The following is a 27729-nucleotide window of genomic DNA, read 5'->3' as shown; positions in this document are numbered from 1 at the left end:
TGCCCACTCCTAGGCAGATTTCGCAGCGAAGGAACGTCCGAAAGAAAAAAGGCAATCATATCCAATATTCTTCTAGAAAATGCATGTCCAAGAATACCAATACCAATAACAAATACCAATTTACAAACCAAACCACCAACTACTCAGACTCATCGACAACCTCATCAGACCCCTCCTCGTCAGGCTCCTCAGCCTCCTGCAGATACTCTCTCCAAACATCCAGACCATCGCCATCGCCATCACCATCACCATCCCCACTCTCCTCCTCCCCATAATCCCCCCAAACTCATCCCATTCATCCCACCTACCCAAACTCATAAGATGCCTCATAGTCGGTCGTCCATGGGGACAATTCCACGGCTTATCAATCGTCCCCATATTCCTAACCACCCTGGTCATCTGCTTCTCGGTGAGAGTCTTGCCGATCATGATACTTGAGCGACACGCCCGCATGGCAAACATCTTCCGTACCTTGCTGGGACGGGGAATGTAGATATCCGACGAAGCAGCGGCGGCATTGGTGGCGGTAGTGGTTGGCGTCTCGGCCAGCAGAACAATCAGTTCCTCCAGATCGCGCACGCCGAAGACCACCTCCTTGCTCAGGGGCAGCGAGATCAGGCTGCAGCGGCGGCCGATGGGCTCGTCGCCGCTGTCGTCCACATCGACGATGAACCCGTTCTTCTCGAGCGCGGCTTGGTTCTCGATGACGATTTCCTCCTCCACGGCTGTGAGGTCGAGGCGTTTCGGTTGGACGAGGCGTTGGTTCTGGACGACGGTTGAGGCTTGGAGGCGCTCGAAGTTGAATTTCTCGTCGGAGGCGTGCTGGTCGATGATGAAGAGCTCGTCTTGGGCGTCGGGGGGGAGGGTGTTGGTGTCTGTGTCTGGGGGGGAGGATCGGGTGGCGAGGATGAAGCCGAGGTTGAATTGGCCGACGATTCGCATGTTGGCGAAATCATTCTTGCTGACTGTGAGGGAAAGGCGCTCTTCGGCTGTTTCGTGGGATGCCGCAGCCTCGGTGGAGGCTGCGGCTGGGCTGGCGTGCTTGTTGAAGCGGAGGAGGCCTGACTGGAGTGTCTTGAGTTGGGCTTGTATCCTTGAGAGAGAGCCGTCGATGGTGCTGATCAGCTGCACCGTCGAGTCGCGGTGGGCCGCGCCTTTGTTCATTTTGTTGGCGCGCAGGATCGTGTTGCCCTGGGGCAGCGATGCCCTGTCTTCTGCGTCTTGGATCAGACGCTGCACTTCGGCCTCTTCGTGCCGCTTCTTCTCTTCTTCGTTCATGTGTTGCTCGGTTGACCGGGGCTGGGACAGAGTTTCGACTTTGCTGGCATGGTCTGTGTGATCAGTGCCGTGGGAGTGGTCGCTTTCGTGTTCTGATGGAGCGTAGGCTTGAGAACCATCCTCCTTGATATCTTCAACATCATCCTCTGCCTCTTCTTCCGCCTCTTCCTCCCCCGCCTCTTCTTCCTCAGCCTCTTCTGCCTCTCCTCCCTCCTCCTCTTCTGTTTCTTCTGCTTCTTCGTCGAAAATCTCCTCCATTTCATCGTCCTCAACACCACCTTCCTCGTCCTCTTCCTCGTCCTCATCCATATCAGCTCCCAACTGTGACCCCGGAGCAGCAAAATCCCTCATATGCTTCCCAAAGATACTAGCCCGCGAGGGCGTATGTATGCGTCGTTTGCGGGTCGAAGTGCCCACACCATCCGAGGACCTCTTCCTCGGTAATCCACTCCCCACCATCGACGTGACAGTCCTGTTACCGATGGTGATGGTGGCAACCTCCGTGGGCATGCGTCTGGGCCGCATCCGATCGAATGCATTCTGCACTGCGTTGGGGGTCTCGTCCTCTGGGTTGACGAGCTGTGACGAAGGTGCATCAGCAGCACTGCCTTGGGAGTGACCGTCACCGCCATCTTCTTGAAGTTCTGGTTCCTGTGGTCTTTGAACGGCATCCTGTGTCTCGGCTGGGGGACTGCCCTGGCTCACGAACAGCTCGTTGTCTTCCTCCTCATCCTCAGGTTCAGATTCAGGTTCAGGTTCAGGCTGAACACGAGCTGGCGACCGGCCTACCTGAACTTGATCTTGCAGACCCGCAGAGGGCTCCTCAGGCCTCTCCCCAGCTCCCAAACCACTCAAGAAACTCTTCATACGATCCTGGGAGCTGACCTGCTCCTTCTCCGTATCCTTCTCCCTAACGCCACTCCCACCCAGCCCTCTCCCCACCAACCTCGTCGGGGTCTGCGGCAACGACCTCCTCCCCCCCACACCAGCAGCCGTCTTCGCCTGCGGTACCGTCTGCTCCTCCGCCTCAAACAACCTGGTCAACTCGCCCTTCAACGCCTCAATCAACGCCCCGGCATCATGCAACAACACGGTCCTCTTATCCGGCGACACATTGACATCATACGCATCCGTATCCATACAGAAATCGGCAAACACAAACGGCGACTGCGAGACATTAAACGACCTGTAGACCTCATTAAACGCCTTCGCGATCTGAGGCAAACCACACGGCCGCGAATTCACAAAGAACATCTGTCGATCAGGCGTCTGTCTTCCCTCTCCGAAGACCGGTCGAGAGATGTGGCCGCGCACCAGGATCTCACTCCCTCCCCTGCCCCCAGATCCTCCAGATCCCTCAAACTGCAACTCCAAATCCAACCCCACTAACATTCCCACCATCTTTGCCCCGTACACATTCGCAATATTCTCCCTCGTCGTCCCATTTCCATTCGTGCTAAACACCACCGCATTCCGCCCACCTCCCTTCCCGCCACCCACTATATTCCTCACAGTAAACCTCACCCCCACACTCACACACGCATACGCATGCAACAGATTCAACACCTTCCCGTACTCCCGCTTGATATTTTTCTCCAGCTCGCGTCGTCGCACCGGTAATGTCCGGAACAGTCCTTCCACGGACGCAGTCGTCCCCTTCTGCCCCGCGATGATCTGCGTCTTGCTTAGTTTGCCGGAAGGGGCGAAATCCAGTCTCGTCGCTTTGGGCGCTTGGTGCGCCTGCGCCGTCGTGATGTGGAAGGAGGAGAGCGCGCACAGCGAAGAGAGCGCTTCGCCGCGGAAGCCGAAGGTGGTGAGTTGCGTGAGGTCATTGAAGGTGGTCAGTTTGGAAGTGTGGTGTTTTAAAGCTGTTTTATCACATTCGAAATTGTTAGTTTTTACCTAAGTCTCGGGCCGTAAAGACATGGAAGAGACTGAATGATTGATGAAGGGTGGATGGGGATGTTGGATAGCGTACCGACACTCTCCCAATTCTCCTCCGCGATCCCGCTGCCATTGTCCTGGACTTCAATCAGGTCCAGCCCGTTGTTTTTGAAGCGGATTTCTACATTGCATCACTCGGAGCGAGCAAACAATCAGCTTCCAGCATCTTTCTATTCCGCATCGCCGCCCCCTTGAAATAAAGTCCCTCTGCTTGATGTAATCTTGGAGTAGGAGGCGGGACCTACCAATCGACGTAGCACCCGCATCGAGACTATTCTCGACCAGCTCCTTCGCGACGGAGTTGAGGTCGACGATTACCTGGCCGGATTGGATTTGGTGGATCTGTGGGGATACATCAACACGTCAGACTGCGATCAAGAGCAGGACAGGACAGGTAGGGTAAGGGAGGGTGTGTTCATGTGGGGTATGGTGTATGGTGTATGCGTACCGAGCGCGACTCGATGGGCTTGATGGTCGCCATGTCATGTCATGGACGAGATGAGGGAAGGAAGCGGAGACGCGGCGATGCGCGCGGCGGCCACTTTACGCGAGGCAGGCGAGGCGGCGATAAGCCTAATGTCCGGGCGGAGCGACCCACGGGTACTACTTATGTACAACTACAAGGACGTCATCAGATATACCACTTAGCAATGCCATTCTCGTTCTCATTCTCGATCTAACACTATGATACAGCAATATTCAAAACACGGCTAAACGAGAAACGCATGCCTCCTGTCCAGGGGTCTTATTTGCAGTGGCAGACATGCAGCAAAAGGAACATGACTATGACTATGACTATGACTATGAAAGAAAGAATGAGATCGCTCAACGCCCAACTCCAAGGTTACGGTTTGTACTTATACGGGGGTCGGTCGCTTAGAAGGTGCCGAAACGGTCGGGCAGCAGCACCGGCGCAATCAGCGTCCACAGGTAGATCGCGTAGCACACCCACGCGCTGATGATCTTCACCCAGCTGGCCCAGTAGGTCCGGCCCACGGGCGCAAAGTCGTCCGCCGCCTCCGGGTCCAGGTTCTGCGTGAGCAGGGTGGCTACCCAGGTGGTCGCCAGGAAGAAGATGATGTGGAACAGGGAGTAGTTGTACTGGGTTGATCCCTTCTCGTCATCCTTGGTGTCGTATTCGTCGTCCTCATCGTCGCTGTCGTCCAGCGCGCTGGCGGGTAGACTGCCACTGGCGACAGCCGCACGGAGCGCCTCCGCCCGCATCTCCCGGCGGCTGGTGGGTTGCTGCGTTACCAGGCCGTGCTCGTTGTCATCGGTTCCCAGCTCGGAGTAGCTGTGGCCGCCCTTGGAGCCGAGCGCAATGCCCTGCGTGGCCGCGCGGGTGGTCGTGTATGCGATGGTAGCCATGGTGACAAGCGCGCCCAGCACGATGCTGGCCGTCCGGGTCCCCCGGGCACGGATCAGCGGGTTGCACTGCCGGTCATCCGGCTCCATGGAGACAGCCGACATGGTCAGGTAGGTACAGTAGACGGTCACCATCGCGGCTTGCGCCAGTCCGGCGCGGGGGTTAGACTCCTGCACGATCGGCTGCACCGAGATGATCGAAATAATGAGGAACACGACCAGGTTGATCTGTATCTGTCAGCTTCGAACAACCGGACTGACTGCGGGAGAACTCACCGAAATGGCTGCCTGGTTCATGGCGCAACCACTGTGGGCGAAGAAGATGTACATGAGGATCGTCATGGCGAGCGACGCGACGTACATGCCCACCGTCGAGCCGATCAAGAGGCCGCGCCAGGTCCGCGAGTCGTGGTCCTCGATCTTCTGCAGGCACAGTTCTGCCCAGCTGTGGGCCAGATCCACCAACAGGATCAGGCCGAGCAGAAGGAACAGCATGGCGCAGAAGAAGGCGATGTAGTGGCCGTAGACGAAGAAGAACGACTCCGGGATAAAGAACGAAGTCACGACGAGCGCAAGCCACAATATGATTTTGGGACCCCAGAAGCCGTTCTGGAGGACGGCGCGGCCGTCCTTCGACGAGCGTACTCCCAGCAGCATGAAGGCGAGGATCAGGTGGAAGAGACCCAGGCCGAAGTTGATCCGATGGACGGCCACCCAGCCGTAACATTCCTTGCCGTCGCACCTGATTTCCATGTAGTCCAGCGTCAGGTGTTGTAGCTTCTTCAGGGCCCAGGGCGTGAGCATGATCCAGGAGACGATGGAGTTGATCAAGAGGATGAAGGCGTAGGCGATTCTCGTGGCCATGCTATATCGGCGCCCAGTCAGCCAGTGCCCTGTCATGGATGACGGCGGACTATCGAAAGACTGACCTGTTCTGGAACTTGCCGCAGGCACTACATACTGCCGAGCAAGTGGCAGCGCCGCAACATGAGGTTGCGACGGTGATGAGCTACTGATATCAGCGGGGTCGCGGGCCTCGAGGGAGGTGCACGTACCGTACTGGCGCTCGGGATGGCCAGAAGAGGCAGGGAGAGGAGGGCCCCCATGATGGACGCAGTGTGTTTCAGATCTCAAGTTGAAAGGAATTGTGATCCTGGGAAGAGGGTGATGATAAGCGTGGGGATTGGAGATGCGATGCGATGCGAGATGAAGACGGCGAGGGAAGGCCGGGGGTCGCCGCCTTCGTCATGTGCCAGTATCACTGCCTGGGTGACTGCCTGAGTGCCTGAGGGCCGACTGGTCCAAGTCCAACGCCACAGTGTGGCTTCAAGCTTGGCGGGAGTCCATCAACTCCGTGCGGTGTCACTCTGAAGACCGAGACTCTCCACCGATTACGAGGCCGACGGGCCACTTTGCACTCGATTGCGTTGGCTCTTGGGGGATTAATTATCGCTCTTCCCTCCACCTCCTCCTTTACTTGACTTTTCTTCTGTCATACTTTTGTCACTCCTTCAATCCCTTTCTTATTTTTTTTTTCTTTTTTTTTTTCCCTTCTGTTTATCTTCTCGTCCTTCCTTTCGAGACCCTATTGGGGAGCAGCTGGTTATCTATCCGATATTCCGATCCTCCTTGCATTCGCCCTCCTGCCGGTTATCGTGACGTGATAACGTTGGTCCACTGCACCACCTGGCCCGACCCTGTCCCGGTCTAGGTACAAATAGTCGCCGCCCTTCCCCGCATAATTGTTGCGAAGTTCCTGTTCTGGAACCTCCCTGGTGCACCGACGCAGATTCGACATGGCCGACTCGTCGCATAAAACCAAGCGGATGGTTTCCGTCGTGGCCGCAACCTTCGTTGCGCTCGCGTGCGGCACCAACGTGCGTCTCTCTTGCTGCCATCTCCATCAGGCACGGTGCTGACCAGTAGCAGTATGCATATTCCGCATGGGCGCCCCAATTTGCGTCGCAGATGAAGATCTCCTCGACCGAGAGCAACTTCATTGTAAGCCCTCCCTCATGCCTCGACACATACAAACACCTACTGACCATCCAGGGCGCGGCGGGCAACTTGGGCATGTACGCATCGGGGATCCCGCTGGGTCTGTTAACCGATGCGAAGGGCCCACGCCTGACGACCTTTGTGGGAGCCATCGCCCTTGGCATCGGCTACTACCCCATCTATCTGGGTATGCTCTGCCTGTCCTCAAGTGAATCCTTGCACTGACATGTCTGCTGGTAGCATACACTGGGGGCCCCGGGTCACTGAGCATCTTCTTTCTGTCCCTCTTCTCGTTCCTGACCGGCTTCGGGAGCTGCTCCGCGTTCTCAGCATCCATCAAGACATGTGCGTCCAGCTCCTTCTGATTCATTGACCTTCGCAGCTAAGACTGGCAATCAGCGGCGTCCAACTTCCCGGACCACCGGGGAACCGCGACTGCGTTCCCCCTGGCCGCATTTGGACTGAGCGCGTTCTTCTGGTCGACCGTCTCCGCGATCCTCTTCAAGGATGACACGGGTCGATTCCTCCTGCTCCTCGCTCTCGGGACCTGCTTCCTGAACCTCATCTCGATCCCGTTCCTGCGGATCCTGCCGCCCAGCGATCCGTACATGCCGATCGGGCGCAACCGGTCCCCCGGCGTCGAGTCGCGTCGCCTGCACAAAACCAGGTCCACCGATTTCCGGTCCAGCCTCGAAAACGAAGAACCAGGTACGCAGATATCTAACACCTATGAATCATGCTCCCCGGCCTACGCCAAATCGCACACGATCGTGTCGACCCCCCCTCACCCCGAATACAACCCCGATATTGACGAAACCTCCTCCCTGGTGTCCAAAGTTGCTTCAAGGTCGTCCCGAGAATTCCTGAATGAAAATGAAGAGGAGGATGATGCTCTCTCTGATGTGGCCCCCGACTCACCTCACCCAGACGTTAGAGGCCTGTCGATGCTCCCGAAAGTCGAGTTCTGGCAACTCTTCTTGACGATGGCACTGCTGTCCGGAATCGGACTGATGACGATCAAGTATGTCCCCTTCTGAGACGCTGTGCGATCCAAGCTAACCTTCACAGCAACATTGGCAACAGCGTAAGACAACCCCGTGTTTGGTAGACCGATCTAACGTTCGCAGGCCAAGGCGCTATGGCTGTACTACGACGACAGCGCGAGTTCGAAATTCATCCAGCAGCGACAGGTGATGCACGTGTCGATCCTGTCGTTCGGCAACTTTATCGGTCGGCTTTCCAGCGGTATGTCCTTCTCTAAGCATGAAGCAAAACCATGAAGCAAAACAACGCTCACAATCACAGGGATCGGCTCCGACCTTCTGGTGAAAAAGCTGAACATGTCGCGCTTCTGGTGTCTGTTCATCTCCGCCTTCGTCTTCACCATCACCCAGCTCGCCGGGTCCGCGATCTCCAACCCCCACCAGCTAGCCATCGTCTCCGGCTTCACCGGCATCGCGTACGGCTTCCTCTTCGGCGTCTTCCCCTCGCTGGTTGCCCACACCTTCGGCATCGGCGGGCTCTCCCAGAACTGGGGCGTGATGACCCTGGCTCCGGTGCTGAGCGGCAACGTCTTCAACCTGCTCTACGGCAGCATCTACGACCGCCACTCGGTGGTCGGCCCCGACGGCGACCGGGACTGCCCGGACGGGTTGGCCTGCTACCAGGCCGCTTACTACACGACCTTTTTGTCTGGTCTGGCCGGTCTGGCCGTCTGTCTCTGGAGTATCCTGCATGAGCGCCGCATCCACGGAGCCATGCACAAGAAGTTCGAACATGAGCGGCTGGCTTGATTGCTGGAATACAGCATGCCATCCATAAGTGTTTATGGTGCTTGGTTCTGGAGAGTGAAACAAACCCACATATTTGTTGATATCGTACGGGTTTGTGGTTATTTCTTTGGATTTCGTGATATAATACCCACGGTATAGTCAGCATGATATCTTCACTTCTTTTTTTTTTTTTTTTTTTTCCTTCCCTTTTCTTCTTTTCTATCTTTTGGTTCTCTAGAGGGGTAGGGTATAGATTTCGTTCATTTGCATAAACTTGGGTTTTATTTTGAGTCTATTTGTATGCTTGGACCGATCACATTTGTCTACTCGAAGCGTAAACAAAACCCCGTCAATTGAACCCCCCATTTTCTGTAATAAGAGGATGGTGGATGGCCGATTTACCTTCTCAGGAAAACCAGACACCGAATGCCCTTTCTTGATAATAATAACAAAAACAACAACAACGGAAACAACTGAACCGAGCGGCAAATATCTGAAAGGTCTAGGAATGGAACAGGAAACACCAGACATGCCGGTATAGTAGGAAAACGATACAAGAAAGATGGTCCTGGGTACACAATAAAGGTGACAGACAACAGTAGACACCCAACGGCGAGAATCTCTGGAAGACGAGGATAGTAAGTAGTAGTACCTAAGACATGATCCAATTGGCCTCGAGAGCAACTCTCGAGGATAAAAGAACTGCGGGTATTCCATTATTAATTCTATCTCGAAGGAAGAAGTGAAACCCTTGCTCTCGAGACTCCGCATGACCCCCAACCCATCGCTATTCCCAGACCACGTAAACGCCATCAGCCATTGCCAGAATCATTAGATGGAAGCATGTGGAGCCCTCGATCAATAAAACTTTGTATTCGGGGGCAGTCCCTCGGCCTGGTCTTCTCTCTGCATTCATTCATCAGCCAGTCAGATAGCAATATCAGACATTTCCATCCATTCCGTTCCACTCCACATCAACATCGCCCACATCAGAAAGGGGAGGCATCTTACCAACAGATCCCCGAAACTCTTCACCAGCGCAATTTCATGCTCACAGCGCGCTCTCTCCTCCGGACCGAGCTCAGAGAAAGTAGTCGCAACATCAAAGTCCATCCAGACCAGCCTATCGTTTCCATTCCCACTTCCATTCCCACTTCCATTCCCACTTCCACCTCCACCTCCACCCCCCCTCACAAGCAAAAGATTCCTCGGATAAATATCCCAATGCAACACCCCGGCGCTATGAATCGCCTCCATCCCCTCGATTGCCTGGGGATACAGCGCCTGATTGTAATTCACGCAGTTTAAAGGCTCCGCATTGGGGAGATATTCTAGCAGTATTGCGCTGGGGTGGAACTTATCGTGAGCGAAATGTTGGAGTCCGGGATGATGATGATTATGGAATGCAGCCGGATCCACTCGGTGGATAAAGCCGTAACATTTGGGAACCAGGCTGCTCTCACACACACCGGAAGCGAGGAGTTTCTTGTATGCGTTGCTTTCGCAGCGGAAGCGGTTTAGATCACGGCCTTTCTCTGTGTACCCTGGGTCGCCGTTGTCGTGGAAAAGCTTCAATGCATACGTTTGTCCCTCCAGGTCTACTTCAAATATCGATGACGCGTCGGAGCGCGCAATCTCCTGAATAATCGAGATTCTGGAGGGGTCAATGCCCGCTAAGGGCGCGCTTCTTGGATGCATGGTTGTCCTGTTGGGAGTTCTGTTTCGATCAAGGAGGAGGACGGACGGACGGACGGAGTCCCCGGGTTAATAATAGCCTGATTATATAAGCTACTAACGCTCGGATATGATCCAGGGTTTCAGCAACCGCTTGCTGTCAAGACCTCTTGAACCACTAGATCCACCACATTCCCTATTTCCAAAGTTTGCTCGGGGTTTCAGTAACCGCTTTCTTTCACTCTGTCCGTGCCACGAGATGTACTCGAAGGGAGAGCGCTTAGTATAATGCCATCACACCCAATCAATTATATCCAAAATCTCGCCATGGCTTCCCCATCAGATATCCGGGCGGTCCTGGAAAAGGACTCACACCATGTATTTAAGTGTGAGTCTTTTCCCAAATCTTCCATATCATTTCTCCATCTATATTCTTTTTGCCCATCTCGACTATTGGTTACCAAAGGGAGTACTCATCATTTGCAGCAATTACTCTTAAGCTATAAATAATCATTGGGCGTGGTACCGTACCATCACAACATGAACAACCAGTCCCTTCTGCAGTATCTCTCTATTGCCCTCCCGACAATCCCTCTTCAGGGTGTAGCCCCATCGCGGAATACAACGAATCCCCGCTATGGTGCCGCAGATATTACTCAGGTTGTTGATTGGGCAGAGTTCAGCTATGCGACGATCATCCAACGATACGGCGGCATTTTGAATGCAAAGCAAATCGCATCCGACCCCTTCAGATCTCCTCCTGCTGCCATCAGGGATGAACCTCACTTTCATCTTCGATTTGCCGAGCTGCTTCTACCCCGCGTCAGGCGCGCACTTCGAGCTGGGTTCGAGGAGCTCGCACCCCGGCTTCAGCAACTCAGCCTTGTGCCTATCACATTTGACGGCGGAGGGTCGGCAGCGTTCATCGACCAGTTTCGACCAGATACTGCCTTCGTTATCCTCGGGGGCACCTACGCCGACAGCACGAACCGAGCCCCAGGAGACATCAAGGTCTCGTGGAAATGGCGTTCTGACTTCCGGCATTCGCCGATCCCCGCCGTCCAAGACCAATACAAACAGGTCTTGTCGCAGGTGAAATTCTATATGGACCAGCACAACGCGCGACATGGCTTTGTACTTACCAACACCGAGTTGGTTGCAGTCAAACGTCTCGATAGAAACGGCCGTCTAGCCGTCTCTGTGGCTATCCCCTGGACAGCCGGAGGCCATGGTCAACTCACTGTACTGATGGGCATGTGGTATCTGGGGATGCTTGCAGCCGAAGAAGGGAACTGGACCCTGTAGTCCAGCTAGACCGCTCGTTTCTCATTATAGATGGTACTATGGTTTATTGATGTATCAAATTGGGAGTTACAACCCTATCGTCAAGTAGTCGAATATTTTCGGTCTGCATTCTCATAACAAAAAGCCTATATCGATGAATAAAGAACTGGGGTGTGCTTGTGTCTGTTAGCCTCTCATCTTCCATGTTTTGATCGGTCGGTCACAGGCTGTCTAATATCTGTGCAGTCTCAGCAATTCTCCGAGGACTTTGGAGGTGATCGCAGGACTTCCTCGATCAGGCTGGTCCAGTTCATAGTACTTCGTCCGCGATGCGATATATCATTAATACAGTACGCGTGTGTTTCAGTGTGTGTGGTGATAGATCCATAGTAGGTAAAGCTAAGGATAATGAGGTGAGGTGAGGTAAGCATGCATAATCAGATAGATAGATACGTAGACATGACTTGGACAGTCTACTAGATAGATAGTAGAAGAGACAGACACTCGATCGTTTCAGCACCCCTGCTGATCTACATTTCGTAATCAAGGAAAGGCACCTACCCATATACATAGTCTAGTACAGAACCTCCAAAGTTGAAAAAAAAAAGAGGATAGAGATAACAAGCAAGCACCTACCTACCTACCTAAGTGCCTCGGTAGTAAACAGATAACCGAGTAAAGGTAAAGTACGAAGTAGGTAAGTAAGTAGGGTTCACTCTAAAACGAACCCAGAATGGGTCAACAAACCCAGCACGCACCTCATCTCAAGCGGGGAAAACAGTATTTATCTAGGGTCTCCCCCAAACATATATACATGGTCTAGATAACATCCATCCAGCCCCCACTCCCCAAAAACAACAGCAACAACAGACCGTCGGAAACCCGGAGTCAGCAACCAATCCGAAGTAGATAGAATCACAGCTACGGAACATCATCGGTTAGTCGACGCCGCAAACCCGAGGTAAAAAAAGAGGGCAGTGACCCCAAAGAAAACAAGGCCACCAATGAGGGTAGACGATGAGGTGAGATTCAATGGGGGGGATGTGAGGTGCGAATGAACCCCGATGACGAGGCAAACAAACATGAACTTGAACATTGATAAACATGCATGCTTGATAAGGGCGGGCTGATAGGATAGGACACGATATGATAGGATGTGATATGATAAGGGTGTTCGGATTCGGGTTGACGGGTGGTTGGGTTACCACTACCTACTACTAATACCTGCTAGTAGGACTCTTGGGTATCTAACTCACACTACTCCGTAACTTGCTAGGATAGGCAGAGTAAGCAGAGTAAGCAAGGCAGGGCAGGGCAGGGCAGGGCTGGACGGACGGGACTACCCCTTCCCTGCTAGTAGCAACATTCTTTCTACCTTATTCTGCTCTGTCCTTATCGCTTGCATGTATGATGAAGATAGGATCGGATGAAAGGTAGATTGATGATTGATGGTTGCAAATTAAGAAACCGGCTAGATCAAAAGCAAGTAGATTCACGGGAATAATAAACACGAATTACTAAACACGAGTAGCCCTTTACAGGTCCTTTTGCTTTTCTGGTTTGCGAGGGGCTGGTCTCATCGGAGGTGGAGGGAGGAGGCACGAGAGGGAGGGAGAGAGGGAGGGAGGGAGAAGAGGAAGATGGAGAGTGAGAGTATATTAGGTATCCGATGTACAGCCAGCCAATGACAAAACTCGTAGGGTATCAAAGAGACCGGGGAAGATCGGTGAACTGAGAACTCAGCACGCACGCGGCTGCGCCTTGTTTACGAACGCGCCTATCTAGGCCCCGACGCTCCCTCGACGCTTAGACGCTCCGGGGCGATTTCGTCGGCGACACCGACGGCTGCTCGGCCTGCTCTACCACGTCAGACAGTCGCATCCGCTTGGCCAGCGGCTCGCCCGGGCTGTCAGTGCCCGCGCCGTGGCTGTGGCCGGGCTGCTCCGCCAGCTGCCGCTCCAGCTCCGACACGCGCCGCTTGAGATCGTCCTCACGCCGTTGGGCATCTTCCAGGGACCGCCGCAGACGGACCTCCGAGTCACGCACGATCATCTCGGACCGCCGCGCGGTCGCGCCGCTCTGCTCGAGCTCCGTGACCCGCCCCCGGAAGAGCTCGTTGATGAACTCTAGCTCGCTCACCCGCGTCTTCAGCGATGTGTTGGCCGCCAGCAGGCCCTCGTATGTCTGTGGGGACTCGAGATGGCGGTCCACCGCCGCCGACGTCGACGTGGGCGACGGCTGCCGAGGCTGCACCGAGGGGAGCGAGCTCGGCGCATTCAGCCCGTGGTCCCCGATCGTGACGCTGTCGAACATGTGCTGGGGCGCGATATTCGAATTGTGTTGCGGGGGGAGGTGTGGTTGTTGCATCGGGGGGAGGCCAGGCGTTTCCGTCCGGGAAACCGGCGAGTTGGATCGGTCGGAATGGCCCGGTGACGTCTTCCGCGACGCGCGACGGTATCCATGCGACCCCAGCGGCGGAGTCCCGGCTTCTGACCTCGAGGCGGACATGCCATTTGTATCGATCGCACCGCCGGACTGATCAAGTGTGAGGCACACGTTAGCGACCGTTATCTCTCACCCGGATCTCACCCGGGCAGCGATCGAGGACAGGAAAAATTTTCGGGGGCGAGGGCTCACCTTCCGCTTGGGGCCCTGACCAGCGGTCTTGACGCGGTTGCGACTCTTGATAACATCGGTCTTGAGGCTTATCGGACGGGGCCTCCCATGTAGTTTCAGGAACAAGCCACAGGCGTTGCAGAGGACGGAGCCGAGTTCGTCCCTGCGCCAGAGAGGCGTGGTGGAGGTGCCGCAATTCTGGCAGACGGGCTGTAATTGGGGACGTTTCTGATCAGTTATCGTGGTCGCCATGGTGTGGGGAGGAGGGGAATCATGCGAAGGAGGCAGAGGGGGGAGGAGGAAGATGGGAGGAATGGGGCTGGGCTGATAGTGAGGGAGGGAAAGAGCGCTGGGGGGTGATAAGATCGGGAGAGATTTGATGGGCGGCCAGCGATAAGGCGCACGTCGTGCGGCGCCAAGGCCACCACCGGCGGCTGATAACAAGCAGAATTCTTCTTCTCTCTCGCCCATCCACCTTCCCCTCCCCCGACGATAAGCTCATCCCCAGCACACAGTAGTCCTTAGCACTTACAGGGTTATTGCCTTGTCCACCCGTCGTGGCAGCCGGAGACGATGTCGCGTATGTCATATTGGCCATGCTGGGCTGCGCATTGCTACTCGAGGCTCTGCACACGTAAGACGTCAGCAAGAACAGATAAACATGTAGACAATCCCTAGTGATAACGGGCTGCACAAGATTCTCTCGTGACTCCCATCATCCCCGGTCTGTTCCGTCCCTCCACCACACCGGATCTGCAAGATCTGCCAGGCACATACCGCAGGTTGGAAGTGGGCGCCGACGCGACCGAGGCCAGGGCAGAGAGTCCAGGCAGAGACGGCCCCAACGAGCTGGGGAAGGCGCTGCTGCCGTTGCTGCTGCCGGGACTGTGGTTGTATTTATCCAGCGCACTCGACTCCGCAAGCGTGCTCGAGTACTGCGACGATGCCGACGAGGCCCCCGCGGCAGCGTCCGACGTCGACTGACGCGATCCCGACTGGCTGTCAACGGACGACGAGGTGTGCTTGTAGGTGGGCTCCTGGGCCGGCGCGTTGGAGGGCGACGGCGGACGGAGGGCTGGGTCGATGGGCGACGCCCGGAAGAGGAGTGAAGCCACCGTGGAGGTTGTCGGGAGGAACGAGCTAAAAATCCGGCCCCAGTTGACCGAATCGAAGGGGTTCAAGGACGAGGATGCCGTCGTTTCCGGGAGTGGTACACGACGCTGAGGGAGGACAGGTTCGTGCCGTTGGGAAGAGGACCAGCCACGTAAAAAAGGGAGGAATGAGATGGAATGCCGTCTGGTTCTTTTGCACCAGTGAAGATCCAACGCTCGTTAGTCTTTCGCTCGAACCTTTTTTATTTTATTTTAATTTTGTCTTTTTTTTTGCTTTTGCTTTCTTTGTTTTGAGGGTCGCTTTTGTCGGGTCAATGGACTCCAGGGGCCGAGTGGAAGGAGCGAAAGATCTCGATGAGGGTGTCAGCGAGATAGGACGCGAGTCGATCCGAGGGACGACAGTGGAAAGAGCGACAAAAAGGAAGAGGAGGGAAACTAATTGAGGGGATAGGGGGGTGGAGGGGGGAGCAGTGAAGTGAGCCAAAAGAGAAGAGCAGGAGAGCAGATGGCCGAGAGGAAGAGAAGGAAGAAGATGGAGGGTTGATAGATTATCGGGGCTGCTATCGCGTGTCTCCGGAGGCTATCGATTATTTATCGAAATCTTGGCTGGTCCGGGTCGTGGATAGAAATCAGTCCTGAGAATGCCCTTATCGCTTCTCCTTCATATTCACTCTTCTCTTCTCTACCCTACCTGCCCGAGCGGTTTTTTTTTTTTGGTTTATGCGCCTATCTAATAGTATGTGTGTCGCCGAGGCCTGGAATGAATCCTCGCAATGTTGTTGTCGCGCCCCTGCATGCCCCTTTCGCACCAGGCTGGGATGGCTCTCCGGCTTTGATTGCGCCCTCCATTGGTTTCATTTAGCCCTCCCATGGTCTGGACGCCTGGATCGCTAGCGCTGGGGGTATCGCATCATCACGGGGTTGGGGTTGGGATGGGGTTGGGTTGGATGCTGCTCAGGATGATCGCATCCCACCCTTCCGAAATGATTGGCGCGCATTCAGACCCTGCCTGTGGCCCCGATGGACGGGTCTGTCGGGAATACATCGTGTTACTGCACTGCACTCGGTGCCGTCGCCTCAACGATTGTGATCGTGATCGTGTCTTAGATTGCGGGCACAATCCTATTATGATCGAGGACGAACCCTATCTCCGGCCACGATGCCGGGGACGCGTGGGCCCTGGGGACTGGAGGCACTGGATGAAACCGCTTTCCGACCCTGCACGGTTCAATCATGACGCCGCTGACGAGCTGGACGATTATCGTTATTTACGAAGAGGGAAGAAGGGTCCAGTCAGTTGCTATTAGTAGAAACGTCCTGTCCTCCCGTGTAGGGCGGAAGAAACCACACGGGGGAGTCGACTTCAAGGTCATTGCCCGATGGCCCCGTGCCCCGTAGATAGTGCGATAGTCTGATAGAGTCGACCGGGTAGCAGCAGCCTTGGTCCGGCGCCTGCCACCGGATCCATTCAGACCCAGCAAACGCTTCTCGTGCCATTTCTGATCATCATCGCAGGCCACATTCAGGGGCTCTGAAGCTCCGGTGGACCCAGACGGCGATACGGCCAGATACGGCCATCCGTGGCGGTGCCGTACCGTACGGTACGGGACAGTGGCCGCTCCGGACCCTGACCGCCATCCTCTGCCAATCTGGCCCGGTCGAGAGGCGGCTTGGCGGTACGGTCACGGTAAAGCCGGTCGATGTACGGAGTGCTACTACTGCCTAGTGAATGCAGCAGCAGCCACTGCCGTGTTGGCCTTCTTCAAGATGACAGCGGCGCTGTAACGGCACCACAACCCTCACCTCCCAACTCCAACTCTCTCCTCCCTCTCCCTCGCCCTCTCCTCCTCTCCCTCCCTCGCCCTCCCCACTTTACCTGTCGGGGACTACGACTCTTTCTCTCTGCTCCGTCGTGGTCGGATATGGCTTGAGTCTTGTCACGCCCTTTCTCCTCCCATTCATGCTCCGTTAATTCCTATAATTCCAGTGCTGGTTGCCTCCCGATTTGCCGTTTCCAAGACCTATAGATTTCCCATTCTCACCCCCACTCCCGATTCCCATTCATAATGCCCAAGAACCGACCCGCAACATCGGGCTACGCCCGGTTGGCCCAGGAGGAGGAAGAACGCACCAATGACCTGTACGATTATTCAGACGACGAGGACCTGCAGCAAGCCTCCGCCACGATATCCCAGTCCGCCCCCCGATATGCCCCCATCTCCTCCCGAGCCCAGATGCAGGCCGCCGGCCTGTCCTCGCCGCCCGAGCCTCGACGCAGACACAGTGGACAATATCGCCGAGGGCGGAGGAATTCCGGCGTGGACATCAAGGCCATCAACGCGCGCCTCGAGCGGTGGGCCGAGGAGATCGCCTCCAAGTTCAAGATCAACCGCGTCAAGGGCAAGACCCTCGAGGAGGAGAAGCTGGAGATCTACCACTCCGTTTTTCAGGCCCCCGACGGCGTCCACCCGATCACCGCCGAGGAGCTCGAGTCGGACGAGGTCGAGGGAGCCGCGCGCAGGGCCCGAGACGAGTTCGAGGAGGTCGTGGAGAGTGTCCGGGTGGCTATTGAGCTGGGCGTCCACCCGCGGATGATCTCCCAGGGCAGCTCCGGCAGTTACTTTGCCCGCAATGGCGACGGGAAAGTGGTGGGCGTCTTCAAGCCCAAGGACGAAGAGCCGTATGCCTCGCGGAACCCCAAATGGACCAAATGGATCCATCGCAACCTGTTCCCCTGCTTTTTCGGACGGGCGTGCCTGATCCCCAACCTGTCCTACGTCTCGGAGGCCGCTGCCTACGTGCTCGACTCGCGCCTGCGCACCAATCTCGTCCCCTACACCGATATTGTCTGGCTGTCGTCCAAGTCGTTCTTCTACGACTTCTGGGACCGCAGAAAGGCGTGGATGCACAAGCGGCCGCTCCCCCACAAGGCGGGCAGCTTCCAGGTCTTTCTGAAGGGCTACAAGGACGCGAACCTGTTTCTGCGCGACCACCCCTGGCCGGATCAGACCAACACCGGCTTCCGGGCCGAGGACGCCCCGAAGCGCAAGAAGCGGCCGTGGAGCGAGTCGTGTCGGCCCTCGGGCGTCCAATCCGAAGACGAAGATGAAGAGGAAGATAACGGTCAGGCCCGCACCCCGTCGCCCCGGGAGGAGGCCCGGGAACGGCGGTTCTACTGGACGGAGGCGCTGAAGCAGTCGTTCCGGGAAGAACTGGAGAAGCTCGTGATCCTCGACTACATCATGCGGAACACGGACCGTGGCCTGGACAACTGGATGATCAAGATCGACTGGAACACGGAGGAAGTGTCCATCGTCGCGGACCCGCCCAAGCCAAATGAGGCCCCTCGGCCGGAGGACGATGAGGACATGCCGCCTGCGCGCCCAGTGTCAGTCAACTCGAACGGTACGCCGACCGCCGCCCGCCCGTACCGCCGACACGAGATGGTGGCCGTCAGTCGCACGGGGACCCCTTTGAACGCGACTGAGCCCCAGGCATCCATCCAGATCGGCGCCATCGACAACAGTTTATCGTGGCCGTGGAAGCATCCTGATGCGGTAAGTGCCTCGCAATTGCGAAAGAGAATGTCTAGAGAATGTCTACTAATCCCCTCCCCAGTGGCGAAGCTTCCCCTTCGGCTGGCTGTTCCTGCCCGTCTCCCTCATCGGCCAGCCGTTCTCGCAGAAAACCCGCGACCACTTCCTGCCGCTCCTGACCTCGTCCGCGTGGTGGAGCGGCACGCAGATGGCGCTCCGGCGGGTGTTCTCGCAAGACTCGGACTTCAAGGAGAGCATGTTTGCGCGGCAGATTGCGGTCATGAAGGGCCAGGCGTGGAACGTGGTCGAGACGCTGAAGCATGCGGACCATGGCCCGCTGGAGCTGACGCGCCGGACGCGGGTGTGCGTGTGGGACGACCTGGTGGACGTGCCGGTGGCCATCCCCCTGCGCGGGCCGTCGACCGATGCGCAAAAACGCAAGGTGAAGAGCTACGAACATTACGACAAACACGCCCGTTACGATCCGGACAACGAGGAGATGGACATCGGGGCGGCCATGTCGCTGGGCACCGGGCCCGACGTGGACCTGCTGGGGCTGCACTCGCCCCCGAACGAACTGCCCAACCCGAATCGGTTCGAGCTGTCGCGCGGGCGCGGGTCCTCGTCGGGACACGCGAGGGCGCAGTCCGGTAGCCCGGCCACGATGGGCGACTATCGGTACGGCCGCGATAGCTTCGACGACGTGAGCCACGGGCGCCTGGACCGGAGCTGGGCGACGTTGCCGCCGCGGCCGGGCCGGCACCAGAAGCACAGCTCGCTGTCGAGCGCGCGGGGACAGGCGCATCTGATCTTCAGCAGCGACGACCTTGAGGGCGATCTCGGATACGCGGCGGCCGAGGGGATGGAAGGCAACCAGCGCAAGGTGATCGTCGAGCGACTGGAGGCCGTGAAGAGCAAGAATCCCGTGTTTACCTGGTGTTAACCGGGGGTCTTTCTCTACGTCGTACGAGCATGTCGGCTTGCTCTTGCGTCCGTCCGTTCCTTTCTCTTCTTCATCATTTAGCGTGTATCATGATAACCTGGCATGCGGAGTTCTTGTGCAGGGTGTGGCCCTGCTGGAAAATTTTGGATGGGTTAGGTCATAGAAATGGAAGTTGATCTTCGAGGATACACTATACATAATGCGCTAGTATATAGTTTTGTGCCTGCTAATAAATCAAGACGATGCGACCCTCTACTTGGATATGGCAGTGGACCGAGGATGACGAGAACTACGAGTACTACGAGTAGATCCTACGGAGCACTGCACACCAAAGAGAGAGCCTCACTGACTCGTGACTGGACTCGTGACTTTCGCCTCACTACTGGATCTGCAGATAATCGATCGATCTTTGTACCTGAGGACATACATCGAAGACATCCATAGATTATCTTTTATGTACTTGGTACCTCCCGAGTATAGGACACAGGACAGTGTAAGTGGAGAGTGGATGATGCTGTGACGTCCGCGATCTTATCTCTCGGCTGCTTCTCTCTCTCCCTCTCCTCATCTCATCTTCAACTCCCCATCATCTCTCCCTCTCCTCCCTTCCCCTCTCCCTCACCCTCTCCACCATACCATGGAGGAGATCTGAGCCCATCCTCCCGCTCAACTGCCTCGCTGCCTCGACTCCGCCTCCACTTGAACACCCGCCGCCCGCACCGACGCACGCACGCCCTCGTTCGAGACCCCGACCCGATCTCTCCACCTCCACCTCCACCTCCACCTGCTAGATGTGCCTCCCTTTCCTTGGTCATCGCTTCTCTCGCCCTTGATTCGTCTTGTTTACGCCAGCCACAGCTCGCCAGGTGTTGCGGCCACCTGCATCCGGCCTCGACGCAAGCATGGCCTCACACGCCGCCATGCTCCTGGACCCGCGGGGCTACAAGAAACAGCGACTGCAGGACAATGGTAATTCCCCGGAACCCACATCGCAGTGGGACCCTCTCAGCGCCTTGCCCGATGGACCCCAAGATCAGGAGGGTCAGGACCAGGATGATCGCGGTGATCCTGATCCCCTCTGCTTTTTCCCCTCCGCCCTGCGCGACCCTTCCCCTCCCGATGACCCGACCGGCTCAGACACGGAACACTCACGTATCCCCATCCCAGGTCCCGCCCAGCAGGATTCCTCCCCGTCCGCCGCCCCCGCCGGCACCGCCGCAGCCGCCCACCGTCTCCTCAGCCCGCGACGTCGCCAGCCCCCGCAGAAAGCCAGCCCCAAGGCCCAGTCGAGGTCGCAGTCGCAGTCCCAGTCCACCCGTTCCTCCATCGCCCCGGACACCGCCAGCTCGTCGCCCCAGCACGACGGCAGTTCGCTCGATGTCGAGTTTACGAGTGCGCAGTTCGAGGACCGACGCGATGGGAAGCGGGGTTCCGAGCAGCTCGACGACGTGCGCCATGGCAGCCTCCTCGAGAACATGTTCGGGGTCGAGGAGCGCGCGCATCAACCCTACAAGAAGATAAAGCTCGAGGGCGAAGATCAGAAGCCCGCGACCGCGAGGAAGTTCGCCGGCGCGGGCAATACCGGGCTGGGGGAATGGATGAAGGACCGTTCCAAGTCGGATTCGCCTGCCGTGCATGACATTGTCGATTTGACTACTGGTAGGATCATGGCCTTGCGGGTGGAACCACGGGCTAACGGGTGCAGATGTGTCGGCAGCCGCCACCGATGACGACGAGGTGCAGGTCACCGGGTCGAACAACCTCAGTCTACAGAAGGTGTGTTACGGAAAGATCGACAATGCTATGATCCACGCCTCCTTGGTCCCGAAGCCGTCTGCGCAGACGATCTTCGGCGACTCGACGCACGACTGGCCTTCCATCAAGCTCGGGGTGCACCGACGGGCGGGCCAGAACACCCGGATCGAGGTGTCAGATCCCCATGGAAAGATATTCGGGGTCGTCGATGGGAAGACAGCCGCAGTGATCGTCCCGCTGCTCGACTCGCCGGTGTTGCGGGTGAGTATTACAGTTCGGTTGGATGTCCGGAAACGACAGGATGACGAGTGGCCCTGGGCGCCGTGCTCGCATGCCTACCGGGCGTCGGTCAACCTGTACGGCCTGCGGAAGGACGCGGAACGTGTCGGGAAGCACCTCGGGCAGAACAATGTGTGGTTGGGGTCGCCGTTCTCCGTGGAGCAGGGCGTGCCGGTGCTCAATCCCCACGCGGAGAGGCGACGGGCTCAGACGGCGTTCCTGCCGGCAGTGGCTGCGAGGGGGAGGATAGGGGTTAACTATGAAGTGCGGACGGCAGAAGAAGTCAACGATGCGGTGATGAAGATGTTCGACCAGCTCCAGAGTGCAGACAACCTACCGGAGATGGAGCCTCCTTCTGGCCTGACCACTCCGCTGCTTCGCCACCAGAAGCAGGCGCTGTGGTTCATGACGGAGAAGGAGAAGCCGCGCAAGTTCGGGACCAACGAGGCAGATAATAACTCTTTGTGGCGGATGGACTCCCATACCAATGGCAAAAGACGCTACCGCGAGATCATCAGTGGCACGGTGCTTGACGAAGAGCCACCGCAGAGTCTGGGCGGACTGTTGGCCGATATGATGGGTCTGGGCAAGACCTTGAGCATCCTGTCGCTGGTCGTGTCCTCGCTGGACGATGCGCGTCTGTGGGCGGACATGATCCCCGACCCGGATCTGGTGCGCAGCCTGCCGGGCATTCGCAACACGAAGACAACGCTGCTGGTGGCGCCCCTCAGCGCGGTCAACAACTGGGTCGGCCAGATCAAGGAGCATCTCCAGGAAGATGCCATCTCATACTACGTCTTCCACGGCTCGTCGCGCACCAACGACGTGGATGAACTGTCCCAATACGACTTGGTGGTCACAACCTACAGTATCATCCTCAGCGAATTATCCGGGCGGGGGGCGAAACGCGGCGTCAGCGTGCTGACCAAGATGAACATGTTCCGGATTGTCCTCGACGAGGCGCACACGATCCGCGAGCAGAGCGCGGCGCAGACACAGGCCATCTTCAAGCTGAACTCACAGCGTCGATGGTCCGTCACGGGCACGCCGATCCAGAACCGGCTGGACGACCTCCTCTCCGTGACCAAGTTCCTCGGACTCTTCCCATACGACGACCGCGGGCGATTCGGGATGCACATCCTCAGTCGGTTCAAAACCGGGGACGCCTCAGTTCTAGCCAGCCTCCGCGTGCTCGTCGACTCGTTCACGCTCCGCCGGGTGAAAGACAAGATCGATCTGCCTGCGCGACAGGACAAGATCATCATGCTCACATTCACGGAGAAAGAGAGCCAGCTGCACGAGTTCTTCCGGAAGGAGTCCAACGTGATGATGCGGGTGATCGCCGGCGAGGAGAAGTCCAAGATGAAAGGTCGGATGTACCACCACATCCTGAAAGCGATGATGATCCTCCGGCAGATCAGCGCGCACGGCAAGGAGCTCCTCGAGCCGGACGACCGCAAGCGCATCAAGGGGATGAGCGTGCACGACGCGATCGATCTAGAAGAAGGCGGGGGCGACTCCGGGGCAACCGACAAGAAAGCCTACGAGATGTTCATCCTCATGCAAGAGTCATCCGCAGACTCCTGCGCCTTATGCGAAAAGCGCCTCGAAGAGCCATCCTCCGACAACGGCACCACCGACCGAACAAACCCCATGGCCATCGTCCTCCCCTGCTTCGACGTCCTCTGCCCAGACTGCTTCTCCAGCTGGAAACAAGCCTTCGACAGCCCCGGTCCATCCCACGACATCAAATGCCAAGTCTGCGACGGCTGGATCCCTGCCTCTTACTCCACCATCACTACCGGCGGCCTACAAGACTACGTGGTCGACCAAGCGCACGCCAAACAAAGCCGACGCCACGCCAAAACCCTCGGCGAATATGAAGGTCCCCACACCAAGACCCGCGCCCTGATCTCGCAACTCCTCGACGCCGCCGAGGAAAGCAAATCGCACTCCGGCCCCCCCATCAAATCTGTCGTCTTCTCCGCTTGGACTTCCCACCTCGATCTGATCGAGATCGCCCTCCGCGACAACCACCTGCCCGGCTTCACCCGGCTGGACGGCACCATGACCCTCGCCGCGCGCCACAAAGCGCTGGACGAATTCCACCGCAACGACGACATCACCGTCCTGCTTGCGACCATCGGCGCCGGCGGTGTCGGGCTGAATCTCACATCCGCGTCCCGTGTGTATATCATGGAGCCGCAGTATAATCCAGCTGCGGTGGCGCAGGCCATCGACCGCGTGCATCGCATCGGGCAGACCAGGGAGGTGACCACCGTGCAGTATATTATGCGGGGGAGTATTGAGGAGAAGATCTTCGAGTTGGCCAAGAAGAAGCAGCAGCTCGCGGATTTGAGTCTCAACCGCGGCAAGTTGGATAAGAGGGAGGTTCAAGAGCAGAGGATGAGGGAGTATAGGGGGTTGTTCAAGTAGATGGTTACTTGAATGAAATATCGGGGTTGGTCAGGAGAATAGAAGGGGGGGAACGGAAGGGAAGGACAGGAAGATGGGACGGGACGGGATAAGAAGGGAAGGAAATGGAAGGAGGTGCTTTTGATACCCAGGCGTTGGTTGGTTTCATCTCGTTTTCATTGGCATGATCTATGGATGGATGGTATAGAGTATAGGTGGTTTAGATCGGGATTTATGCGCTGGCATGGCTGGCAGCTGGCAGAGCTCGCATTTATGGAACATAGCTGGCATATCATATTATGGATCACGCATAGCTGAGCATCACATCATGTACAGCTGATGCATTACGGTTAGCTGAGCATATCACATAGCTGAAGCATACAAACAACTGAAGCATAAGACAACCCAAGTCATGATATTCCTGTACCTGCATATCAACTCTAGACTGTTTTATGAGTAGTCTCCAGATAAGGACCTCGTAGATCATTCCTTCATCTTCGTCTTCATCTCCATCTTCATCTTCACCTAGCCAGTCAACCTCCACCGAAACCAGTCCTGCTCCCCCGCCCCCCAAAAAAAGAGAGAAAGAAAGAAGGAAAGAGAGAAAGTAAATTACCCCCTATCCCCAAAAATCCCCTCTCCACCCCCCCAAGAACAGCCTCCAACCTCCTCCTCAACCCCGCCAACTCCCTAACCCTCTGCTCCCTAACCGCCTCCACCCCCCTCAGCTCCCCCTCCAACTCCCTAATCCTGCGCTCCTGCTGCTCCTCACTGGATCCGATCCCGGGCAACACAGAAACCAGGTACTCGATCTGCTGCTCCTTGATCACCAGGTCACGGGCGAGTTCGCGCTGTCGGGCCGCGAAGGTCCGGGGTGTGTCTGGTGCGGGGGGGCCCTCGTTTCCATCCCCCCCTGTTCCTGCTGCTGCTGCTGCTGCTCCTTGTCCATCTGCTTGTGTTTCCCCAGCAGCCGGTGGCGGCGGTGGCGGCGGCGAAGCCTGCGCAGGTTGAGATGAGGCCTGCGGTAGACCAGCTGGAACGGGCGGCGTGGACGAATTCTTGGGGATCTTGGAGAGGGGGGGGAGGGGCGAGCGGATGGGTTTTGAGTTGGGGGGTGGACTGAGTGTTGTGTGGGGGTTTGTGGGTGTGGTGGGTGCGTGTTGATCGGGTGTGCGGGGATGTTGTCGTGGTAGGTTGTTAGGTAGCTGAGTGTGGAGTAGAATTGGGTTGCTAGCTGGGTTGTTGGAAAGATGGGGGTTAGTTAATGGTGGGTTGGGGGGTGGGGGGGGGGGTTTGGGGAGATGGGATAATGGAGGGGGAGAGGGATTGAGTATTAGAGATAAGGGGTTGTGGGATTGGGAAATGAGGATGGTGGGGGAGGGGAGGGGGAAGGAGGGAAGAGAAGGATATTGAGTAAGTAAGTACCTGGTCGAGACAGGTTTGGAGTTGGGTGAGGATGTCGGCCATTTTGATGGACTGTTGGTTGTTCCTGGGCGGCGCCCAGGGTTGGGGTTGGGGTTGGGTTGGTTAGGTGGTAGTAGAGTTTGGAGAACGAGGGTTGTAATCTTAGAGGGCGGGGTTGATTGAGTTATGAGGATTGCGTATGGACGGTGGTGGTGTGGTGTGGTGAGAAGGGGAAGTGAAGGAAGAGGAAGAAGCGGAAGACGCGCAGAAAGAAGCTCAGCTCCGAGCTGATCGGACCGATCTGATAAGGATTCCGCCGCCATCATCATCATCATCTTCTTCTTCTTCTCTTCCTTTCAAAATACCCTCCACTCGTTACAACACCACCCTCTACTACACTCTCCCCTACAAATCCCCTACCCACTCCATACATACATGCATACACTCTCTCCCTTTCTCTCCCCAACAACACTCCTCATAATATAAATGCACCCCTAACCCGCCGCCTCTTCAAACTCCCCCGCTCCCTCGCCCCCTCCACAACCCACACCACCCTCCCCACCTTCCTCACGCACGCAGCCCGCACCTCCCTCCCCCCCTCCAGCACAACCTACATCGGCACCCACTACGAGTACACCATCCAGACCACCCTCCGCCACTGCGCCCTCCTCCTGCACCGCACCGGCGGCCGCTCCGACGCCGGCACCGACCTCCTCGGCACCTGGCACCTGCCCACCCACGAACACCCGCTGCGCGTGCTCGTGCAATGCAAAGCGCTGAAGACCAAGCTGGGGCCGAACCTGGTGCGTGAGCTCGAGGGCACGTTTGCGCAGGCGCCGGTGGGGTGGCGCAGTCGCACACACTCTCATACACACACATACAGTGGTAGTGGTGGTGGTGGTGGCAGCGTGGTGGGCGTGCTGGTTAGTCCCCGCGAGGCGACGAGGGGGGTCCGGGGCGCGTTGGCCAAGAGTGCGTTTCCGTTGGTTTGGTGTATGGTTGAGACAGGGGCGTGTTGAGGCAGGTCTTGTGGAATGCGAGGGTCGAGGAGCTCGGGGTGGGGGGGTTGGGGGTGCAGGTTTTTTATAATCAGAACCAGAGTCAGAGGGGGGGTGAGGATGGGGAGGAGGGGGATGGTGATGCTGGAGAGGTGAAGTTGACCTGGGATGGCACCGAAGTCCCTGGCATGGACCAGGTCGAAAGGGACATGCTCCGGGCGCAGGACCGGTGGTTTGCCCTCTGGGGGGTGGGCGAGGAACGATACGAGGAGGTGGTCGAGGTCGTGGAGAGGCTGTTCCCCGAGGAGAAGCCGTTGCTGTTTGCCCGCGATGGGCGGGTGACTGGACTCACCGAGGAAGAAATGCAGGTCGTCAGGACGGCGTTGGCTACGGGGACTACCCACACAAGCACAGACACGAGCACAATAAAAGTGTAATCGGTACAATTAAATTCACTAATCATATTCATAACTCATTAATCATGTATCCTAGCCCTGCATTGTCGACCAGAAGTAATTCGAATAGAAAAATCGCGAGAATTTGGGATCGATATTGACCACATGCACGTCGCCCTTGCGGCTGTTGCGGATGACCGCCTTGTTGAAGTTGCCCGCCCCGTCCGCCTCGATGTCGATGCCAAGTGAGCGGAAGATTTTGAGCCGTAGACTGCCGTTGTGCCACAGTTGTTAGCAAATTTCAAGCCTCATGTCAAGTAAAAAGTATCGCACGTACAGCGTCGCATCGTCCATCTCGCGCTCGCGCCGCGTCGACTCGTCGCCCTCCACCCCCTGCGCCTCCAGATCGGCCAGCCGCTCCTTCAGCATCTCCAGCTCGCCTTCCAGCCGCTCGCTCTCGATCTCCAGCTCCGTGGCCGCCTTAGCGATGCGGAACTTCTTGGTATCTAGCTCGACGATCTCGGCCGCGTGTTTTCCTGCGTCGTGCGCCGCCAGGTCCTCCTCGTGCTGGGCTGCCTGGGCCGAGAGGTGGCGCGACAGCTTCCTCAGCGCGGCTTCGGCCTCGCGCGTGCGCAGGTCGCGCGACTGCTGCAGCGTGGCGAGCGAGTCATTGATGCGGGTGACGGCTTGTTTGTCGGGGTGGATGTTGAAGTTTCCGATCGTGTGGTGGATGAGCTGGTCGGTTAGCGGGGAAGATTGAGGCTGTGGGAGTGGCTGGACGTACTGTTCCGGGGTCCTCGTCGAGCAGCATGTTGAATGTGGTGGCTGTGGGTGGATGTGGTGTCGAGGGCAGTGTTTGTCGCACATCTACAGGCCGGATGTTGATGTTGCTGTTGTTGGAGCAACCGCCACAGCGCCACCACCGCCACAGCGGGTGACGACAGAAGCTCCGTCACTCGAC

General features: G+C 57.1%; 10 protein-coding genes across 10 annotated transcripts; 4 read left to right on the top strand and 6 right to left on the bottom strand.

Annotated features, from left to right (window-relative positions):
* Positions 1–139: 139 nt before the first annotated feature.
* On the bottom strand, positions 140–5859 carry BO70DRAFT_389055 (Serinc-domain-containing protein; the record flags this gene model as incomplete). The annotated part of the gene is made up of 8 exons (XM_025546048.1): positions 5643–5859; positions 5517–5596; positions 4864–5452; positions 4171–4815; positions 3468–3564; positions 3257–3343; positions 259–3146; positions 140–196 (listed from the first exon to the last, which is right to left on the bottom strand). The coding sequence occupies exons 1-8, from the start codon at positions 5691–5693 to the stop codon at positions 140–142; spliced, it is 4494 nt and encodes a 1497-aa protein (XP_025397102.1). The 5' UTR covers positions 5694–5859.
* A 204-nt stretch (positions 5860–6063) lies between these two features.
* BO70DRAFT_319697 (putative MFS transporter) lies at positions 6064–8378 on the top strand (the record flags this gene model as incomplete). Its single annotated transcript, XM_025540447.1, has 8 exons — positions 6064–6464; positions 6517–6588; positions 6640–6772; positions 6826–6930; positions 6985–7606; positions 7654–7669; positions 7713–7830; positions 7891–8378. Exons 1-8 carry the CDS (start codon positions 6384–6386, stop codon positions 8376–8378), a joined length of 1635 nt encoding a protein of 544 aa, XP_025397101.1. The 5' UTR covers positions 6064–6383.
* Positions 8379–8719: 341 nt separating this feature from the next.
* Positions 8720–10075, bottom strand: BO70DRAFT_364427 (uncharacterized protein). Its single transcript, XM_025543807.1, has 2 exons — positions 9369–10075; positions 8720–9263 (listed from the first exon to the last, which is right to left on the bottom strand). Exons 1-2 carry the CDS (start codon positions 10053–10055, stop codon positions 9216–9218), a joined length of 735 nt encoding a protein of 244 aa, XP_025397100.1. The 5' UTR covers positions 10056–10075; the 3' UTR covers positions 8720–9215.
* Positions 10076–10332: 257 nt separating this feature from the next.
* Positions 10333–11651, top strand: BO70DRAFT_364426 (uncharacterized protein). The gene has a single exon (XM_025543806.1). It carries the CDS (start codon positions 10572–10574, stop codon positions 11334–11336), a length of 765 nt encoding a protein of 254 aa, XP_025397099.1. The 5' UTR covers positions 10333–10571; the 3' UTR covers positions 11337–11651.
* Positions 11652–12157: 506 nt separating this feature from the next.
* On the bottom strand, positions 12158–12619 carry BO70DRAFT_364424 (uncharacterized protein). Its single transcript, XM_025543805.1, has one exon. The coding sequence runs from the start codon at positions 12409–12411 to the stop codon at positions 12247–12249; it is 165 nt and encodes a 54-aa protein (XP_025397098.1). The 5' UTR covers positions 12412–12619; the 3' UTR covers positions 12158–12246.
* Positions 12620–12691: 72 nt separating this feature from the next.
* BO70DRAFT_364422 (putative GATA transcription factor (AreB)) lies at positions 12692–14667 on the bottom strand. The gene is made up of 3 exons (XM_025543804.1): positions 14464–14667; positions 13953–14141; positions 12692–13850 (listed from the first exon to the last, which is right to left on the bottom strand). The coding sequence occupies exons 1-3, from the start codon at positions 14527–14529 to the stop codon at positions 13122–13124; spliced, it is 984 nt and encodes a 327-aa protein (XP_025397097.1). The 5' UTR covers positions 14530–14667; the 3' UTR covers positions 12692–13121.
* Positions 14668–16853: 2186 nt separating this feature from the next.
* BO70DRAFT_319684 (uncharacterized protein) lies at positions 16854–24338 on the top strand. Its single transcript, XM_025540446.1, has 4 exons — positions 16854–18600; positions 18662–19504; positions 20470–21181; positions 21228–24338. The coding sequence occupies exons 1-4, from the start codon at positions 17110–17112 to the stop codon at positions 23990–23992; spliced, it is 5811 nt and encodes a 1936-aa protein (XP_025397096.1). The 5' UTR covers positions 16854–17109; the 3' UTR covers positions 23993–24338.
* Positions 24339–24411: 73 nt separating this feature from the next.
* Positions 24412–25689, bottom strand: BO70DRAFT_381506 (med21 domain-containing protein; the record flags this gene model as incomplete). Its single annotated transcript, XM_025545474.1, has 3 exons — positions 25397–25689; positions 24588–25176; positions 24412–24416 (listed from the first exon to the last, which is right to left on the bottom strand). Exons 1-3 carry the CDS (start codon positions 25436–25438, stop codon positions 24412–24414), a joined length of 636 nt encoding a protein of 211 aa, XP_025397095.1. The 5' UTR covers positions 25439–25689.
* On the top strand, positions 25562–26815 carry BO70DRAFT_431308 (uncharacterized protein; the record flags this gene model as incomplete). Its single annotated transcript, XM_025548231.1, has 3 exons — positions 25562–25572; positions 25980–26347; positions 26554–26815. The coding sequence occupies 3 exons, from the start codon at positions 25562–25564 to the stop codon at positions 26808–26810; spliced, it is 636 nt and encodes a 211-aa protein (XP_025397094.1). The 3' UTR covers positions 26811–26815.
* On the bottom strand, positions 26806–27616 carry BO70DRAFT_364417 (Spc24-domain-containing protein). Its single transcript, XM_025543803.1, has 3 exons — positions 27553–27616; positions 27106–27503; positions 26806–27039 (listed from the first exon to the last, which is right to left on the bottom strand). Exons 1-3 carry the CDS (start codon positions 27577–27579, stop codon positions 26862–26864), a joined length of 603 nt encoding a protein of 200 aa, XP_025397093.1. The 5' UTR covers positions 27580–27616; the 3' UTR covers positions 26806–26861.
* Positions 27617–27729: the final 113 nt, after the last annotated feature.

Source organism: Aspergillus heteromorphus (assembly GCF_003184545.1).
Source record: "Aspergillus heteromorphus CBS 117.55 chromosome Unknown BO70scaffold_23, whole genome shotgun sequence".
NCBI classification, from domain to species: domain Eukaryota; kingdom Fungi; phylum Ascomycota; class Eurotiomycetes; order Eurotiales; family Aspergillaceae; genus Aspergillus; species Aspergillus heteromorphus.
The sequence above is the reverse complement of the archived record's forward strand: the minus strand, read 5'-3'. Positions and strand labels throughout refer to the sequence as shown.